At 40.6% G+C, this 21,842-nt stretch overlaps 1 protein-coding gene across 6 annotated transcripts in view; it reads right to left on the bottom strand.

Annotated features, from left to right (window-relative positions):
• Window positions 1-21,842, bottom strand: part of CLNK (cytokine dependent hematopoietic cell linker) — a 411,995-nt gene that overhangs the window by 72,209 nt on the left and 317,944 nt on the right. For 4 of the 6 annotated variants that reach the window (XM_063923032.1, XM_063923023.1, XM_063923052.1 and 1 more), the window contains 2 exons: window positions 4,552-4,629; window positions 2,720-2,875 (listed from right to left, as the gene is read on the bottom strand). In XM_063923032.1, coding sequence (XP_063779102.1) covers window positions 2,720-2,875; window positions 4,552-4,629 — 234 coding nt within the window. Of the gene's footprint in view, window positions 1-702; window positions 909-2,719; window positions 2,876-4,479; window positions 4,630-21,842 lie in introns of those variants that run through there. The other 2 variants (XR_010177777.1, XM_063923060.1) reach the window with 2 other exon arrangements.

Here is a 21,842-nt window from a genome sequence, read left to right as displayed (position 1 = left end):
TGAAATATTTTGAGACCTTCTTTTTAGGATGTTTGTTGTTTACTTGGATGACATCGCTCTAACATCGAGGAGGTTATTTCCCAGCTGTGATCTTATCAACTCTACTGTACACTGTAAAAATTTATTTTGCGGTACCCCCCATTGCCTTCCTGGATTATGTTTTTTCAGGAATGGATCCATAAAAGTTTGAAGCCATTCTCAGTTGGCTTCCTGGGTTTCGCCAACTATTACAGGAAATTAATTAAGAACTTTTCTACTCATATTGCATCACTGATCATAACCTGTTATATATCAAATCTGCCCAGTGTTTAAATCCCAGACAAGTCAGATGGGTATTGTTTTTCTCCATATTTGTTTTAAAAGTGTCCTATCGACCAGCGGTCCAAAAAAAAAAAGGCAGATGGCTTATCTCGTTCAATGTTATGAGATGAAGACGTATGGGTCCCATCAACAACCCTGTGTCTTTTGCTCTTAGCTACTCCTCCTCCTGGAAAGACATTTGTTAGTGCAGGGCTTCAAATGAAACTGCTCAAATGGGCCCACATCTCTAAATTTACAGGTCATACTGGGGTCCAGAAGAACGTCAAATTTATTGGCAGATCTTACTGGTGGCCATCTCCCCAAGACTCAAGAGTTCATTGAATCTTGTCCAGTGTGCTCACCACAAAACACCTCACCATTCTCCCACAGGACAACTCATACCTTTATCTTTACCCCATCGTCCTTGGTGTATCTATCAATGAACTTTATTACAGAATTGCTGGAGTCCAAGGGATGCAATATGATTTGGGTCCTGGTGGGTTTCTTCTTGAAAATGGCACATTTCATTCCTCTTGCCTGTCTGCCTTCAACACCAAAACGTGCATAGCCCTTCATACAAGAGATCTTCGGGTTCCATGGTTTGCCATCTGAAAATATAGATTTCTGGTGATCATTATGTTTAGCTCTTCAAATGTACCTCAAGTTTTCGTCAGCTTACCATCCAAAAACATATGGTTAGACGGAAAGAGTAAACCAAGGCTTGATACCTTCCTCTTTCTTTTCATTATCTCAAAATCTCAGGATGACTTGAAATGCCTTCTTTACTGGGCAGAGTTCTCTATCTTTATCACTTATCTTTTGAATTTACACCATTCTATTATATTCTGTCTACAGGTTGCATCCAAGGGTTCTGGAATTACAACTGCTTCCTCCTTATGATGATCTGGAGGGTGGTTCAACTATTGGGAACTTCAGTAAAATTTGGAAGCAAATCCATTTTTCTCTACAGAAAGCTTCAGCCAGTTACAAGAAGTTTAGCCTTAAGAAAGGTGTCATCAACCCAGTGGATTACGAGCTCAAGCTTCCTTCATATCTTCGGATTCCAAACTCTTTTAATATATAGTTACTGAAGCTTTTGGTGTAAAATAAATTCCAAACCTCTTCTCCTAAGACTCCTCAGTCCATACTCACTGGGAAGTGGAATACAAGGTAGAGAAAATATTGGACTCTCATATGCATTATGGAAAACTCCAATATCTGATTGGAAAGGTTATGGACCTGAAGAATGGCCATGGGTAAATGCATCAGATGTTCATGCTTCATGATTAATCCATAACTTCCATGTTAAGTTCCCTTTGAAAGTTAAGGGCTGATCAGAGTACACCCTCAAGATTGGTGGTACTGTCACACTCCAGACCATTTTCACCAAGTACCTGTATCACGGCTGTCTCTCTCTGCTATCCTCTGTCAGAGTCAGGCCTGTATGCATGGCTATACCTGACTCATCCACAAGCCAGGTTTCCTGCCAAAGCTGAGACATGGTCCCTGCCATGTTGGCCTCAGTCACCTATTTATACAGATTCTGCTCATGTGATCTTCGTATCTGATCAGAGCACAGCTGGCACAATAGGACTTCCAGGTGCCCAGGCAAATGGCAAGTAAAACGTTGTATCTCTTGATGCCATTCTTGTCTCCTACAGTCTTCTCATCTTTACTCTGCCTAGTTCTGCAGCCAGCTATCTGGTTTCATCCCGGTCCAGTGTCCAGCTCCAGATCCAGTGCTACTAGCTCAACAGACTTTCTTGTTTCTGTATAGTTCCCAGCCACAGTTTCTATATATGCAAAGTAACTTTATTAAACCACCTTGTTTCTACACACAGCCACTAGTCCTGGCACTCCAAGTACAAACAGACCCATTGGCGTGACAGTGTGTCTAAAACTCTTAATTTTAAAAAAATATTTCCAACAAAAAAGCAGTCAGTTGATGACCACGATCACTGTGTGTAGTAATTGTATGAATGCACTAAATATAGCTCTGTAAGCTTCCTCACATTGGTTGGACCACTGAACTGCTGGAATTGTCTAGTCTAGTCACCCCAATTATGGCAGGATCTTAATTAGTACCATTAGCTTAAGTCATGTACTGGATAAAATATACATAAAAACTAGCTAGAGGAAAACTAATTAATAAGCTAATAAATTATACAAAATCAGATTAAATATGTGAAATGGAAAATATTCACCTCATTATTTTTTTTTATAACATTTTGCATGAAGAACATAAAACTACAATTTAGAAAAAAAATCATTCAGTGTTTTATAAAACAAAAAGAAAAAAACTGTTTGCAAAAACATTTTGATTGTGATAGGGGATTGAGACTGAGATCATGGTGCCAGAGCCTAGTAACAGCCACAATGATTGTGATATACTAGTGAAAGTTTTTTTTCCTTGACTTACATGGTTTCCTCTGAGGCCTGTCCCAAGAGCATATTGTTGACGGTCTTCTAGGTAACGAATCTTGATGTGGTACACTTTATTATTGTAGAACACTGATAAAACGAAAGGTTCATCAAATGTACCATGAATGTTGTCTCTCACAAGGAACACTCCATCCTGTAATTACAAATCTATTAACACAAACTGAACAGTTTTTCAAGAATATGTTAATTAACTATATTTAAATTATCTGTCAACCCCATAAGCCTTGTTTACTAACTGCATAATATGCAGAGCACATTTCTTTTATGTGCCAATGTGGCTATTTGTAGTTTTTTGTCTGCCTAGCCTGCACATAGGTACACATTTACATTCTGGTTTGGCAATATGCCTCAAGGAAATGCTTATGGGGCTGCCGCCTTGGATAGTCATAAACATAAAAAACAGCACTGTTTACTATAATGTTTAAAGCTGCCTTTATTCATTTTAACTTTTAATATTAATTGTAAAATACTGCTTGATGGAGCCTCATTATCTTATATGTCATGAGAGTGATAGAACATTGGGGGTGTCTTTAGTCCATAAGCCATTATTGTACATTTTAATGTTTTCTTTTATTATAATGATGTCCATGAAAATATAACTGACGGGGATGAAAGGTGCAGATGGCTCCTCTTTAGATCAGCTTTGTGACTACCTCCTTAGTAATCATCTTCTAACAAATCAGAATCCATTAAAACAGTTGAAAAAAATGTATGGAGGCAGTAAGAAATTACAAGGTGATGCAAAGGAGTGTTATGACAGCAAGAATACATTTTTTGGGGATCTACTGTAAACTCTCTTTGTTCAGCAGCTAGACCCAGGGAGTTCAACAGTTTGTGCTCTTGCTATTTTGGTGAACTCCGTGGCTTCCTTGATGGTGCAGCATCTGCCACAACATCTGCAACCATGGGGATGAAGGGGAAAATTTATCAAACTTGCTAAAGGGGAAAGTGAAAGTGTTGCCCACAGCAGCCAAACAGATTCCATTCATTTATGTTATAGATACATAATAGCTAAAATCTGATTGGTTGCTATAGCCAGCACCTTTTTTCTTGTTTTTTTTAGGAGGTTTTATAAATCTACCTCTAAATGGCTTGGCTCTGTGTCCAGCAGTGAGCATAATGCTAAAGGAAAATACTGAGCACACAGCTACTGCAAGCTGGCAAGGAAACACATTAGTACACAAGGCAGAACAAAAGCAAAAGTCTTTGACTACCAAAAGAGAATAGAGGTTCAGCCAAGGTAAATGGTGAAAACAAGTCATGGTTGCCAGCAGCCATCTTAAAATCTCTACATTGACAGATTCATGTGTCCAGCTTCCATTGTGTTTTCTCATACCAACCATACAACGCACAAAGTTGCAGTCACCAGTAGGTTTAATATTAGTGGCTGACATTACTTCTAACAGTAGAAATGCACCCTCTCACCAACACCAGCTACAATTGTTTTGCCACAAAATGTGTCACTTTTTCCCCATGCCTCTTTTTCCCCACACCTCTAGTTTGTGTCCCCCAGTCACCCTACACACTGCCCACCCCTTCCCATAGCAGGTACAAAGCAGGTCCGCAATCTTTGCCTGACAGCAGCCTCCATCATGCAAAAACTTTTTTTATTAAATGTAGTCCTAATGTCTGCCTGGAGGAGCACCTTCAGGGCTTAGTGCCAGCAGGTGACTCCATTGTCTCTGGGAGTTCCACTAGGGTATCATGAGGAGGATACTGGTAGGCTGAGGGACTTACTCATATAAATGATCGGTTTAACCCCTGTAAGTAAATGTAAGCAGGCTTATGTGGATGGAAGTTTAATCTCACTTTGCTTTCTTCATATAGTTTGTGTTCTGCTTTTTTGCGATTGTATTCTTTCAGGTACCAATTGGATGCACTTGACACCTAGAAAAGAAGTGACAATAATGTAAAGATAGACACACATGCAATATATATATATATATATATATATATATATATATACAGGTTGAGTATCCCTTATCCAAAATGCTTGGGACCAGAAGTATTTTGGATATCGGATTTTTCCGTATTTTGGAATAATTGCATACCATAATGAGATATCATGGCGATAGAACCTAAGTCTAAGCACATAATGCATTAATGTTTAATATGCACCTTATACACTCAGCCTGAAGGTCATTTTAGCCAATATTTTTAATAACTTTGTGCATTAAACAAAGTGTGTGTACATTCACACAATTCATTTGTTTCATATACACCTTATACACACAGCCTAAAGGTCATTTAATACAATATTTTTAATAACTTTTTGTATTAAACAGAGTTTGTGTACATTAAGCAATCAGAAAACAAAGGTTTCAATATCTCACTCTCACTCACAAAATTCCGTATTTCGGAATATTCTGTTTTTCGGAATATTTGGATATGGGATACTCAACCTCCTGACATTCAGGAGATACTCTGAATGTCCCTCTGATCCCATGAATCACAGCTCTGCAGAGTTGTTGGCTGTGGATTTATCGAATAAATCAAAGTGCATTTAGTCAGCTTTCAATCAAATGGCCTGACTCATGTTTGTACTGTAAGGAAAACAAAAAAATAATGCAACTGGGCAAAACCATGTTGAACTCCAGTTAGGGCAACTATAACATGTGCAGAGAGGTGGGATGTTTTCAAACTGAAATCTATATTTCAGTGTAAAAATAAAGCTGTCTAACAATTATGGGCTACATGCAAAAGCAGCCAGTATTTGCTCTGCACAGAAAAAAAAAATTGTATTTGCTCCCCTTGCACTGCAACATGGTTTGTTCCAGACAGTTACTGACTTTTTTTTGTTGTTGCTTTACTTACAAACACGAATCAGGCCCAATATTTTATTTGTTTTGTTTTTTCTATAATTCGTGTTTTGGAATGAAAATCATTTGTTTTTCATCAGGCCACTTCAAGGCCGTGCCATGTTCTCAGGACATATGAAATCCTTGTCTCTTGAAAAGAAAAATAGGCTTCATATTTTAGTATCTGTGTTTTTTCTCAGATAAGTTAAGAGTGAATTGATAAATATAAAGCAAGTCATGTATTGTTTGCCTAGAGGACATAGATGTCTTCTTAAAAATAGCCCCATTTCTATAGATGTTTCACGTGAAGTTAACAAGTGGCTAAATGTTCTATTATTATGAGTTTATGTTTATACTTAGATGTTTTGTATTTATACATAATACATATTTGCCAACTCTCCCTGAATGTCAGGAGACTCACTGAAATACTGTAGTAGCAATCTTCCTGACTCACTGAAGAATGTATTACCAGTTATTAATTACCAGTTATTTATATAGCGCACACATATTCCAGAGCATTTTGCACAGAATATTTGGCCATTCACATCAGTCCCTGCCCCAGTTAAGCTTGCAATCTATATTTCCTACCACATGTACAAGCACACACATTCATGCTAGGGTTAATTTTGTAGCGAGCCAATTGACCTAACAGTATATTTTTTGGATATGGGGAGACTATACAAACTTCACACAGTAAGGGCCATGGTGGGAATCAAACCCATGATGCCAGTGCTTTGAGGCAGTAGTGCTAACCACTACACTGTCCATGCTGATTGGGAAAAAAGAAATCAGAGGAAAATACATTCAGATTGTATCACCAGTGTCATTTTCCTGAAATGGATATAAAGCAGAATAATCCATATGATTCCATGCATTTTTTCGTATAAGGTTTCTCATGGCCACTTGTATGGAACCACTTGCTAGTTGAACACAATGAACAAGACGTGGTGTTTTCATATACAATAGGTGTTGCTTTCACAATCTCCAGGAAAATACTTTTTCAAACGTAGGTAATCATGATATACAGTAGTCAGATTGCTTATATTTTAAGCTGGGATCGCTCCGTAAGTACCCCCCTTTACTGTAATTTGTTGCCAATTGTTGTTAATGGTGTTAAACTATTGTTCAGTGAGGCAGATTTTATGACACCATTCTGGCCTGATTCTTATCTATGCTGATAGCTAAACAAGTGGTTCAAATGTAGCTTGTTTCTTCAACACCATCACTATAGTTTATCATATCTAAGTAGGGAGGCTAATTGGTGTGGCAGATCTGTTTTTCTAAAAATGTTAGAAATTCACAGTTAATTAAACAGTGAATAATATCTGAGGACAACCTATTTAGTTATTCTTTCTGTATTTCCTCAGGTTATTTGTTTTAGTATCTTGCCCATAATCTTACAGGGACCTACACGGACTGATTCGGAGTTGTGGGCAAAGCACATACAGTAAAGCAGGTAATTTAGCACATTATTAAAGCCATGTTAATATCTCGAGGCAAGACACATTTCCAATGATCAAAATTGCAAAATAGGAAGACTATGGGGTATTTTAGGACCTCATTCAGTAAGGATGGCAAATAAGCAGAATTAGCAATCCTTTTGATCACAGCATGCTACCCGCATGCTACCCGCCGCCTCCCCCCTGCGACCACGCTGAAATTTGAAATTGTGGTGCAACCACAAGAATTTGTTAATGCCTTCTGCCGGCGCAGCCTGGTTGCGACCGCAGGAGGCCCGCCACCATCTTTGCGATCGGAGCGGCTGCGTGTAATGTCAAACAGCCGCCCCAATCACGCCACGCACCCCGTTTGTCTGGCGCCACCTCCGTTTCCCTGATGCCGCCCCTGCAGCGCTCTATCTCCACCTAGGAATTGGAGTGTTGCCACCCCGCGAACGCCTCTGCCTGACAGGCAGAGGCGTTCGCATTTACTGTGGGGTGCCCGCAGAAAATGCAGGTGCATGCGCAGGATGGTCCCTACGCATGCACCCACATCATCTTAGTAGTTTTTGGGGTTGGATCGCTAGTTGCGATCCAACCTGAATGAGAACCTTAGTTTCAAATATGCTGATTAAAAAAGAAAGAGTTTATCCCAGAATTGTTTATTTTATTTAATTCTGCTATTCCAAATACTCCATTAATTTAGAAGTGGCAAATTTTCCTGTTTTGCCTGTAGACATGTGTGACAGAAGCATAGAATTTGATGACAGAAAAGAACCACTTGTCCCATCTAGTCTGCCCTAAAAACACACGCACACACTAGAGTTAATTTTTGTTAGGAGGCAATTAACTTACCAGTATATTCGGGATTTTGGGAGTACCCGGAGGAAACCAGCGCAAGCACAGGGAGAACATGCAAACTTCCCATAGTTAGGGTCATGGTGGTACTCAAACTCATGACCTCAGTGCTGTGAGGCAGTAATGCTAACCATTACACCATCTATACTGTAAGATCTGTTAAGAAATTCCAGTAGGGAAGAATATGTCAGAATTACATTTTCTTTTCCTTATTCATATTTCATGACCTACAGTATAAACGGAATGGATACCATGAATTTCCAGAGGGATTTATCTACTAGCTTCAGAACTTTCAGCATACTGCTTAGTTATTTATACTAGAGATGTGCGGTTCGGATTTGGCTTGGATTTTCCCGCCAAGTTCGGATTCCAAGATGTCATCTATTGGTGCCAAAGCATAATTTTTGTCCATTGAAGATGAAATTTTCCTGCCAAAATGTAATCTTATCATAAAAGGGAAAAAGGGAGTGGGAAACTACTGCACTAGTATTTTATTTATTCAATGATTTATATTGGATACCCCTCCATATAGAGTACTGCCTTATATCTGGTCAGATTTAGGGGGTGCTGCCACACAATATATTGTTGCCAATATAGAAAGCTGGTTTTAAAGGGGAAAGGAAAGGATTGGACTTGAGGTGGAGCACTAGTATTAGGTAAACATATTAAAATATAACTTTTATTTAGTCTTCATAAAAGAGCCAAGAACTGTGAAATTATTAAAATCAATAAAGACAAAAGTGAGACATGGTGCAACATATAAATTAAGAACACACACTCTTCAGATCCACTGTGCTGTGCAATGTTTTGTATATGTAGTAGATATTCTCTAGGTTCTATGACCTTGTTAATAGTTAATTAGTGTTGTCAGAATGTGATCACAATATCGAGTTAGGTGCAGACTTGCTATAAGTAGGCAGTACTGTAATGTAATGATCTATTGATATTAAATAAATTCCATATCTTTATTCGACTTGAGTCATCTGTGCCAACTACCTACACCACACTTTGACCTCTATATAGGATATGTATTTCTAGGGAATATATCCTGTGTAACAGTAGGTATAACCAAGTATATCTTAAAGTAAATCCTTCATATAGTGATTCATGTGGAACAGAGGTATGTGCTCTCAGTCTCAGCTGTCAGCACACTTCTAATATGCCTATATCAGCACTAATTACATTGGTATATCAAGATCGGACTGGTAATTATCCACCATCTGTGCTTATGACTATTCCTTAGCACGGAATATATTTGTAGTCATAAGGTATATAGCTTGATGATAATCCGAATACCACTCTTTATTAGTGACGATAACCAGTGCTCTCAGTCTCTGCTGTCAGCACTTTTTGAGGATGTTCAACATATATAGATTTATAGGCAAAGCTTCCGCTTGTCAAATTTTATAGATTGTCCCACAAATTAGGGTCTGTTAACCACCGTGTAGAGTTCACGCTAATACACCGGGAAGTTCCTCAGTTAAGAGATGTGCTATCTCTGGTGCTCTCAGTCTATGCTGTCAGCACTCACAGTTATTGAGGAAATATGTAATGAAGGTAACTTTAATACTTATTAAGATAATTTAATTATACTGGATGGGCCCATCCTTAATCATGTGGTTGTATATCAAACTGTTACACCTTTAATTTCTTCACACCATATCATTACAATCAGTAATATTTTTACCCGTAGTAACTACTTGTTGCCTATATAGGCCGTATGACATGTAAGAATACGTAAATTTAGTATGCTAGTGGGTGTAGGAATTTGACACCATAATATCTAATCTCCAATAATAGTATAGACACTCGCAGATCTCTATTTTAGATGTTCAATACCCTCAATCTCTGTAATTAGTATAGGGGTTACATCTATGCCGACTGCAGTGATGTGTACATTTTATCATATACTGTCTCTTGATAATAGCTCCTCTGTGCCGATTGGTAATTCACAGTGGTCACAGAGACCTCCAACAATACTATTAAAATATCAGCTTCAATGTATTCTATTGATGAATGCTCAATTTGTCACCATTTGAGGTTTCTAATTAACTACTGATTCTCAACATTTGTGTGCAGCATTCTTTATTCATTGTTCACTATCTGGGCCATGTCACACATGTATAAGCCCTGTATGTTTGTGGCTGATTACGATTGCTAAACGCTGTTAGACATTATAGCATAAAGATAGCTGCCTAGAGGTTGTAAATCTAAACAAGGTTGGTTGTCATTATGTTGCACTCTCTCATAGGAGTTAAATAGAGTTCCTCTGTATGCCTATACTGAACGCTGATAAGTTGATACAATGTTGCTAAGCTCTATTGCTATCTGAACTGTACTGTTGGAGTTAAAGGAGTCTGTGCTGCACCTGGAAATATGTCCCTATCTCATGGAGAGATCGCTGTATCGATACACATTTTCTGACTAACACATAAAGCTATAACATGCACATTGGATTGAACACATGGATAGGAGTGTGAATCGCCGATGCGCGTTTCACAGTTTAGGTTTCGTCAGGGCTAGCCCTGACGAAACCTAAACTGTGAAACGCGCGTCGGCGATTCACACTCCTATCCATGTGTTCAATCCAATGTGCATGTTATAGCTTTATGTGTTAGTCAGAAAATGTGTATCGATACAGCGATCTCTCCATGAGATAGGGACATATTTCCAGGTGCAGCACAGACTCCTTTAACTCCAACAGTACAGTTCAGATAGCAATAGAGCTTAGCAACATTGTATCAACTTATCAGCGTTCAGTATAGGCATACAGAGGAACTCTATTTAACTCCTATGAGAGAGTGCAACATAATGACAACCAACCTTGTTTAGATTTACAACCTCTAGGCAGCTATCTTTATGCTATAATGTCTAACAGCGTTTAGCAATTGTAATCAGCCACAAACATACAGGGCTTATACATGTGTGACATGGCCCAGATAGTGAACAACGAATAAAGAATGCTGCACACAAATGTTGAGAATCAGTAGTTAACTAGAAACCTCAAATGGTGACAAATTGAGCATTCATCAATAGAATACATTGAAGCTGATATTTTAATAGTATTGTTGGAGGTCTCTGTGACCACTGTGAATTACCAATCGGCACAGAGGAGCTATTATCAAGAGACAGTATATGATAAAATGTACACATCACTGCAGTCGGCATAGATGTAACCCCTATACTAATTACAGAGATTGAGGGTATTGAACATCTAAAATAGAGATCTGCAAGTGTCTATACTATTATTGGAGATTAGATATTATGGTGTCAAATTCCTACACCCACTAGCATACTAAATTTACGTATTCTTACATGTCATACGGCCTATATAGGCAACAAGTAGTTACTACGGGTAAAAATATTACTGATTATAACGATATGGTGTAAAGAAATTAAAGGTGTAACAGCTTGATATACAACCACATGATTAAGGATGGGCCCATCCAGTATAATTAAATTATCTTAATAAGTATTAAAGTTACCTTCATTACATATTTCCTCAATAACTGTGAGTGCTGACAGCATAGACTGAGAGCACCAGAGATAGCACATCTCTTAATTGAGGAACTTCCCGGTGTATTAGCGTGAACTCTACACGGTGGTTAACAGACCCTAATTTGTGGGACAATCTATAAAATTTGACAAGCGGAAGCTTTGCCTATAAATCTATATATGTTGAACATCCTCAAAAAGTGCTGACAGCAGAGACTGAGAGCACTGGTTATCGTCACTAATAAAGAGTGGTATTCGGATTATCATCAAGCTATATACCTTATGACTACAAATATATTCCGTGCTAAGGAATAGTCATAAGCACAGATGGTGGATAATTACCAGTCCGATCTTGATATACCAATGTAATTAGTGCTGATATAGGCATATTAGAAGTGTGCTGACAGCTGAGACTGAGAGCACATACCTCTGTTCCACATGAATCACTATATGAAGGATTTACTTTAAGATATACTTGGTTATACCTACTGTTACACAGGATATATTCCCTAGAAATACATATCCTATATAGAGGTCAAAGTGTGGTGTAGGTAGTTGGCACAGATGACTCAAGTCGAATAAAGATATGGAATTTATTTAATATCAATAGATCATTACATTACAGTACTGCCTACTTATAGCAAGTCTGCACCTAACTCGATATTGTGATCACATTCTGACAACACTAATTAACTATTAACAAGGTCATAGAACCTAGAGAATATCTACTACATATACAAAACATTGCACAGCACAGTGGATCTGAAGAGTGTGTGTTCTTAATTTATATGTTGCACCATGTCTCACTTTTGTCTTTATTGATTTTAATAATTTCACAGTTCTTGGCTCTTTTATGAAGACTAAATAAAAGTTATATTTTAATATGTTTACCTAATACTAGTGCGCCACCTCAAGTCCAATCATTTCCTTTCCCCTTTAAAACCAAAATGTCATCTTGCCTGGACAAAAATCATGTTTTGGTGCCAAAATATGACGTTTTGAAATCCAAATTTGGTGGGAAAATCTGAGCCAAATTCGAACCGCACATCTCTAATTTATATAAGATAAAGAAAAATTCTGATGCTTACTCTGTGCACTAAGAATACTGGGGTGTGGTATGTTAGGTAGATTAGACTTAGGTCAACAGTGTCTAGGTCGACCACTATTGGTCGACAGTAGGTAGGTCGACATGAGTTGTTGTTTTTTACTATTTTTGGTGTTGTTTTCTCCGTACAGTGACCGGGAACCCCAATTAGTGCACCGTGTTCGCTCGCCATGCTTTAGGCAAAGTTACTGTTCCCAATTGTAGTCCACGTGGATCGTAAAACTATGAAAAAGTGTAAACATGTAAAAAATGTGAAAAACTCATGTCGACCTTTTGTCATGCCGACCTAGAGTCCCTGTCGACCTAGAAACCATGACGACCTACTTACTATCGACCAATACTGGTCGACCTAGAACGTGTTGACCTACTTACTGTCGACCTAACAACCGGATCCCGAATACTGAGAGTCAAAATAATTTTGAAAACTTATGTTAATTGTAAGAGTTTCTCTAAATTATTTTGACTGTCCGTATTCTTAGTGCATGTATTCTTAGTGCATACAGTTCCAGATTAAGGTGCTGATGGGCCTGGAGCTGAAATTTATAAAAGGCCTATTGTGCGCCGCCGCAGGGTGGTGTGCCCAGCATTGTGGAGGTATGACTGCAGATATGGAGTGTGGTCTTTGCCATGGGGTGTGGTCTGTGCCATGGGGTGTGGCTAGCACCATGGAGGGCATAGCTACCCACCTACCTTCAACCAACTCAATCTCCATCCACTCTGCTTATATGAAGCATACGCCACCTGTTATATTATTAGCCACACACGCGCACATTAGATCAACAGGTTCAAATGGTAAAGATGTTTTTTTTTCAACTTCCTCATACTTTACCATCCACGTGAAACTGAGATCGGGAATAGTAACCTACCCGAAGCAAGGGGATGCGGTACACTAGACGTGGTTCCCTGTGCTCTGGCATCGAAAACACACACACAAAAAAATAAATATATATATTGTGTACTTTTTCACTGTCCACTGTAGATCTATTGAACCAAAACTATATATATATATATATATATATATATATATATGTTAGTGTTCCCTCTAGGATTACAGGTATTCAGGGGCTGCGGGGGCACTCTGGGCGCATGCACAAAAAGGAGGCTTGGCAGGCTGGGGAGGGGGCGTGGCCCCACCGTTTGCCACAACTGGGGGCGGGCCTGTTCTCCACATCTCTAGTGGGGGTGTCCCCGAGCTGTCAGCATCAGTGATGGGGGCATGCCCAGCACCTGCAAAGGTGCTGGGGTTCCCCCAAGCGCCCCCTTTCATGTGATTAGATGCTGTGCACGTACGCATGGTAATCTATTCATGCAGTGGCAACAGCAACACGGCAGGCTGTTTTAGCAGGGCACCATTGATGGGGCAGGGTGCATTTTGCCCTTAAAAAATAGGGCAGGGCGTGGCGCCCTGCTAGAGCAGCCTAGCGTGAATACTATGTATATACTCGCAAACAAGTATATTACACAATCAACGTTTCAGGGAATCCGCACACTGGTCAGGACCACATACAAATGTTAATCGTGGAATATACTTTTTTGCAAGCACTAAGTCTCTGAGTGCTGTTTGTTTGAGATATACAGATGTAGCCAGCCTCGTCCATGGGCATATGCATCACGGGTGCAAATTGGTGCAACGAGTTGCAACTTTTCGCACCCGGTGCCTAACCAAAGTATTCTCGATGGCCGTGCATGTCCATTCGCTGGTACACATAGTGCGACTACTTTACCGCGAGGCTGGCGACATCTGTATTTTCTATTATAATTGTGCTTTAGGGCATGATGCCCTTGATATTGTAAGTGCCAGCAGTTCTCTTGGATAAAAAATAAATTATATACAGGTTGAGTATCCCTTATCCAAAATGCTTGGGACCAGAGGTATTTTGGATATGGGATTTTTCCGTATTTTGGAATAATTGCATACCATAATGAGATATCATGGCAATGGGACCTAAATCTAAGCACAGAATGCATTTATGTTACATATACACCTTACACACACAGCCTGAAGGTAATTTTAGCCAATATTTTTTATAACTTTGTGCATTAAACAAAGTGTGTCTACATTCACACAATTCATTTATGTTTCATATACACCTTATACACACAGCCTGAAGGTCATTTAATACAATATTTTTAATAACTGTGTGTATTAAACAAAGTTTGTGTACATTGAGCCATCAGAAAACAAAGGTTTCACTATCTAACTCTCACTCACAAAAGTCCGTATTTCGGAATATTCCGTATTTCGGATATTTGGATATGGGATACTCAACCTGTGTATATATATATATATATATATATATATATATACACACAGTATATATGCATATATGCATAAGCATTGTGGTAATGGCTAACTGCGCCTATTTGCACTCGCGACTAGGCAATGCGCATGCATCACGGGTGCGAAAATATGCATGCACACTCTGGCATGGATGCGAATCATGGCAAACTAGTCTGTATGGGTGTAGTATGCTATGCCGGTGGCCGGGCTCCCAGCGACCAGCATACCGGCACCGGAATCCCGACCGCCGGCATACCGACAGCTGGGCGAGCACAAATGAGCCCCTTACGGGCTCGCTGTGCTCGCCACGTTGCAGGCAAGATGGCGTGAGTGCCACGCTATCTATTCTCCCTCTAGGGGGGGTCATGGACCCCCAAGAGGGAGAAAAGGTGTCGGTATGCCGGGTGTCAGGATTCTGGCGCTGGTATACTGAGCGCCGGGATCCCAACAGGCGGCATACTGAAGACCACCCATCTGTATATATACATACACATATTTACACATACATGTTTACATATATACAGTATATCTACTGTAAATATATATATATATATATACACACACACACACACACACACACACACACACACACACACACACTATATATATATATATATATATATATATATACAGACAAGAAGAAAGGAGCAGCACTCAGCGTCTTAATCAAAATGAGAAAGTGTATTCACATCACCATCAAGTCCAACGTTTCGGGACACGCAGGTCCCTTTGTCAAGGTGTACAGCAGTGTGCAGAGAGTAAAAACATACCTTTATAGTAGAATAAACCCCAGTGTGAACGTGTGCTGCGCGGCGTCCGTCCTCGAGGTCCGGCGCAATCCGCTGATGTCATCGGCAGGCGGCCACCCGGTGTCATGTAAACCAGGCACACGTCTGTGCCGTTGCCGAGACGAGTGAGATAGCTTATACAACACCACCACCACAGTGTGCAAAAAAGGTCTGGCACAGATCAGATAACCACAGTGATATTGCAACTACATATACATAAAAGAGCTAAAGGACTGCACTGGAACCAATAACTGTGCAGTCAAAGGTGCCGCAGAAAAGCCCACTCGCAATGGTGCTGTAACCTAGTGATGAGCGGATTCGGTTTTACTCGGTTTTACTCGGTTCTCAAAACGGCATCTTATTGGCTCACGGATGTCACGTGTTTTGGATAGCCAATAAGATGCCGTTTTGAGAACCGAGTAAAACCGAGTAAAACCGAACCTCGCTCATCACTACGTAACCATTGCGCTGTACGATAGCGGGCATTGCCAGTCATAAAGGGTTGCTGAGGTTATAAAAATACATCCAGAAGTTGCTGTTCACATATGTGATACAGCAAACAGAGCTGGGTGCAATATCCACAAGGCGAGCTGTGCTAGCTCTGGAAATAAAAAGAGTGGAAAGAGGTGAAAGTGGTAGTGTGCTTGCTAAACGAGATGGAAGCATAAACAAATTTAAGGCAAAAATAGAATACCAGAACAGGCTATAAATAGTAATTAAGGAAGCAGAGGAATAAACCCTCCACAACTCCGGCAGGATCAGGGTTATTTGTGGGTGAACAAGTTCCAGGGCATCATCTCGTTCAAACCGTCAGGGTTAATGGTGCCGAGTCTATGGATCCACTTGGCTTCCAATCGGAGCAGTTTGCCCTCTCGGTCACCTCCTCTCAAAGATTTCTCAATATGGACGATTACCATGTGCTTAAGCTCATTGATGAAGTGACCTGCTTCCAAAAAGTGCCTGGCAACTGGCTGGTCGACTACTTTGCCCAATGAGGCTTGTTTGATTGCAGACCTGTGCAAGGCCATTCTTTCCCTCATGGTTCTGATAGATTTGCCCACATAGACCAAGTTGCACGGGCAAACTATGATGTAGATAATAAAAGAGGACTGGCAGGAGAGGACGTGCTTGATGTCAATATTACGGTTTTCGTGTGGGTGTCTGAAAAAGGAACCAGTAAGCATATGGGTGCAAGTGGTGCACTTGGGACATTTGTAGCACCCTGGGGGTCTCATGAGGAAGTTAGATGGACGTTCGCTCCTGGTACAGAAACCAGTAATGTCCGTGTGGACGATGGTGTCTGGAGACGCCAAGGAGAACTTTCTGCTGCCTGCAACATCCTCCAGCATGACCGGTTTGGCAGTGGGTCAGTAATGGTGTGGAGTGGCAGTTCTTTGGGGGGCCGCACAGCCCTCCATGTGCTCGCCAGAGGTAGCCTGACTGCCATTAGGTACCGAGACGAGATCCTCAGACCCCTTCTGAGACCAAATGCCGGTGCGGTTGTCCCTTGGTTCCTCCTTTTGCAATAAAATGCTAGACCTCATGTGGCTGGAGTGTGTCAGCAGTTCCTGCAAGACGAAGGCATTGATGCTATGGACTGGCCCGCCCGTTCCCCAGACCTGAATCCAATTGAGCACATCTGGGACATCATGTCTCGCTCCATCCACCAACGCCACGTTGCACCACAGACTGTCCAGTCCAAAAGGATGCCCAGGCGTTTTAGGGAGGTCACACAGGCACGTGGAGGCCACACACACTACTGAGCCTCATTTTGAATTGTTTTAAGGACTTTACATCAAAGTTGCATCAGCCTGTTTTGTGTTTTTCCACTTAAATTTGAGTGTGACTCCAAATCCAGATCTCCATGGGTTAATAAATTTGATTTCCATTGATAATTTTTGTGTGGTTTTGTTGTCAGCACATCAACTATGTAAAGAACAAAGTATTTAATAAGAATATTTCATTCATTCAGATCTAGGATGTGTTAAGTGTTCCCTTTATTTTTTTGAGCAGTATATATATATAAAACACACACATATATAAACACAGTGAAAGGTAGAAGACGGCACTCACAGGTCTTCTTGATGGTAACCGTTAGACTGCTGTACTGAATGCTGTAAGTGATGATATTGCCCCCACAGAGCCCTGATCTCAACATAATTCAGTCTGTCTGGGATTATATGAAGAGACAGAAGGATTTGAGCAGGCCTACATACACAGAGGATCTGTGGTTAGGTATCCATGATGTTTGGAGCAACCTTTCTGCTGAGTTCCTTCAAAAACTGTGCAAGTGTACCTAGAAATGATGCTGTCTTGAAGACAAACAGTGATCACACCAAATATTGTTTTGATTTAGATTTTTCTTCTGTTCATTCTCTTTGCATTTTGTTAAGTGATAAAGATAAACTATTAACACTTCTATTTTCAAAATCATTCTTACTTTGAAGTATTTTTTCCACACCCTAAAACTTTTGCACAGTATTGTATGTCCACTATTAAGTATGCTTGCATTAAATACAGTACGTGCCCTCACATTTAACTTGGGTTGTGGGTTATGTTATGTCTGTCTTGAAAAATATAGAAATAGAAATTGAGATGAATTAATTACTACGGGATCGGTATGAAATACCTACAATCAAAATCCCGACGGTCGAAATCCCGACATCAATTGACCGACGGTCAAAATCCCGACAAGATCAAAATCCCGACATGGACAAAATCCCGACACTTAAAATACCGACAAGGTCAAAACACCGACATGTAAAACGTTGACAGGTCAAAATGTCGACATGAGGTTTTCATTGTTTTTGTGTGTATGTCGACATAGGCCGACATGGACACCATATAAGTGTACCACGTCCCCTCGCATGGCTCGCTGTGCTCGCCGTGCTTCTGGCGCGGTGCCTCGCTGTGCTCGGCACACTATTATATTCCCACTCTAGGTCCACTGGGATGGTAAAGTATGAACAAGTCGGTTTCAATCAAAAACTCATGAAAAACTCATGTCGGCATTTTGACCTGTTGACATTTTACATGTCAGTATTTTGACCTTGTTGGTATTTTAAATATCGGTATTTTGTCCATGTTGGGATTTTGACCGTCGGTTAATTGCTGTCGGGATTTTGATTGTCGGTAAATTGACTGCATCCCAATTACTACTGCCCAAAGTAATATAACGTCAGGAAGTCACCATTAATAAAGCAGATGCATTGCACCAGGGCCCCTTAAAACTAAGGGGCCCACTGATGCCCAGGCCAGTAATGAGTTTTCTCCTGGGCCACCGGACAACCATTTAGAGCAGGGGTTCTCAAACTCGGTCCTCAGGACCCCACACAGTGCATGTTTTGCAGGTAACCCAGCAAGTGCACAGGTGTATTAATTACTCACAGAACCATTTTGAAAGGTCCACAGGTGGAGCTAATTATTTCACTTGTGATTCTGTGAGGAGACCTGCAAAACATGCACCGTGTGGGGTCCTGAGGACCAAGTTTGAGAACCTGTGATTTAGAGCAAAGTTAGATGACTGGCTCAGTGAAGAGAACAGGGTGGGCTCCACTGCACGAGGATCTTGCCCCTTAGCTGACCTTGTTTGTGTGCTGCCACATCAGTTTGTCATCTGAGTCGGACTGATAGGGTAGTCTTGCTGCCCATCAGCGCTGATGATCGCAGATGCGTACTGCCACTAATTCATAGAGCTGTGAATTCTTCCTGAATCACAGCTATCTGTGGATTAAAGGCAGTTCATGACCAGGGGAATTAGCACCATCAGAGCCTGCTTGACCAAGTGCCGAACTGATGAAGGCACAAGGGGCGGGGCAAGGCAGTGACTGTTGTATTCCCACTGTTGGAAATGATTTGTGTGCAGGTGTAGATAGGTACACACCAGTGGATGACTCAAACTATGAACAGACGAGTTACTTAACCAGTTGTGTTGGCTTATCAATAGATAGCAGGTTCAGCCATACCCACTGTACACTAGTGATGGAGCGGAGCTGGAGCAGATCAGGGTTTTATACAGCTCACCAGATGGTGAGTGTATCCTGCAAACAGGTAGCAGTGCAGCTTCTCCCTGTCATCCTCTGCTTCTCCCTGTCACCCATTGGTGTGTGGCATATTATGAACTTGGGGTGGGCCAGAGGAGGGGGGTCCAAAGTATTTTTTTTTTACCTGTGCCTACCACTAACAAGTTCCATCACTGGATTCAATATACAACAAACAGAAGAAATACAGTACACTTGTATGCCATAAACAATGTACATTGTGTATACCTGGATTTAATGGGCCCATATATCAGTGGAGAATCGGTACAATTATACATTCTCCCGATGCCTAGGTCCAGAGATTGGGCAAATCCAACATGTTTGAAGTCCTCAAGTCTCCGATTCTGACCAAAAAATTATTGAGGTCAGCGAGTCGTGGTTTGATGGATTTTTCCCTGATGTATCGCTGATCATTGATGGTATTTTTGATTGACAATCAGAGGTTGAGATCGGTGTTGGGGAATCAGGAAATCACTATAACTGTATGATGCCTGGGCCCGCATTAGGTTGGGTTAGTGTATTATAATTAGAGACACATGGATTTTTATTATTACGTCGTACATGTACATAACCATGATACATATACTGTACGGGTGGCATTCATGTGACCGCCGGTCTGCTGACCGACAGTCACATGACCTCCTCCACCATCCCGCCGGCTCAGTATCCCGATGGTCGGCATGCCGACCAACAGGGACTATTTCCACTCGTGGGTGTCCACGACACCCATAGAGTGGGAATAGAACCCGCGGCGACCGCAGGTCGCCACCGAGCCCGCAGCGTGGCGAGTGCAGCGAGCCCGCAAGGGGCTTGCTGCACTCGCCCCTCCCCGCCGGGATCCCGGCGTCGGTATGCTGCCGGGATCCCGGCGTCGGTAAGCTGACCGGCGGTCAGCCATACTACACCCATACTGTACATCTCAGAAACTATTTTAAATAAAGCTGAATGTACAAATGCTGTCTAATTTAGGGGCTCAGTGCCTCTTTGTGTCCTCCTCACTTGCAGTTTTTTGTAAAGCTATTCTTGGATGTTTGACCTCCCCTTTTAAACTGGTTGATTTGTTCCTTTATGTTTACATTAGTAGGTTTTATGGACAACATTTGGGTATGCTCAAAAAACACTAGATCAATCCCGTACCGGTACCAATGAGCTTATTTAATATTCAAATAATCAGAAAATTCTTGGTTCCTATCTTTAATACATCTTTTTTTTTTTTTTTTTAAACACTTCAGTTATTATTTATGTATTTCTCTCTTTAGGTGCTACCCCTGTGTTTCAGGTCTAAGACCAACAATTATCAACATGCGAAGAAAGTAACAAGAGAAACATCTTCTGGGGGTGCACACTGGAACCTTAATAAAGTGTTAAAATCATTTAACATTTATCAGTATACATTCAAAATATTCCAGAAAAATTGTGTAATATTAAACAGACAGAATATGTGAATAAAACTATTAAAATCTGCGTCTGTCTATCTCTACTGTGAACCTTAAGGGCGGTACACACGGAGAGATGTGTGCTGACCGAACTATCACAGACTGCTCAGCACACATATCTCACCCTGCTCAGCACACAGCGCAATGTGTGCTGATTGGGGTGGGGGGTGGGGGGGTGGGGGGGAGCGGACGCTCACTTCACCCAGCGGTGAAGTGAGCAATCTGACTAGATTGTGCCTGCATGCATGCTAAATTTAGAGTCAGCTATAGCGATACGCGGCTATCGCTATGGGGCATACATGGAGAGACGTGTGCTTCTTTTCTAAGCAATCTAGTCGCTATGTGTGTACCCCCCTTAATTGTATTTATATTGGCTAGATTGCCTGTACATTATGTGCTCAATTATGTTACATTATACATATGATACAAATGTAACAGAATTGAGCGCAGAATGCACAGGCAATCTAGCCAATATAAATACAATTAGGTTCACAGTTAAGAAAGACAGCCAGAGATTTTAATAGTTTTATTCACATATTATGTCTGTATATCACACTATGTTTTAATATTTCCCAATTTTTCTGTAATATTTTTAATTTATACCAATAAAAGTTAAATGATTTTAACACTTTATTAAAGTTCCAGTGTGCACCCCCAGAAGATGTTTCTCTTGTTTCTTTCTTCTCATGTTGATAACATTTGGGTATGGTAGGCTATTTTTGGATATACAGTATGATTTACTCAGGAACTGTAAAGTGGACCTAGAATATCAGACTTGATGCAATACATTTAAAAAAATAACAATAAATAAATAAATACTTAAAAATAATAATAATAATAATAAAAAAAATAATAAAAAA

The sequence above is a fragment of the Pseudophryne corroboree genome, chromosome 1, assembly GCF_028390025.1.
Source record: "Pseudophryne corroboree isolate aPseCor3 chromosome 1, aPseCor3.hap2, whole genome shotgun sequence".
NCBI lineage: Eukaryota > Metazoa > Chordata > Amphibia > Anura > Myobatrachidae > Pseudophryne > Pseudophryne corroboree.
The sequence above is the reverse complement of the archived record's forward strand: the minus strand, read 5'-3'. Positions and strand labels throughout refer to the sequence as shown.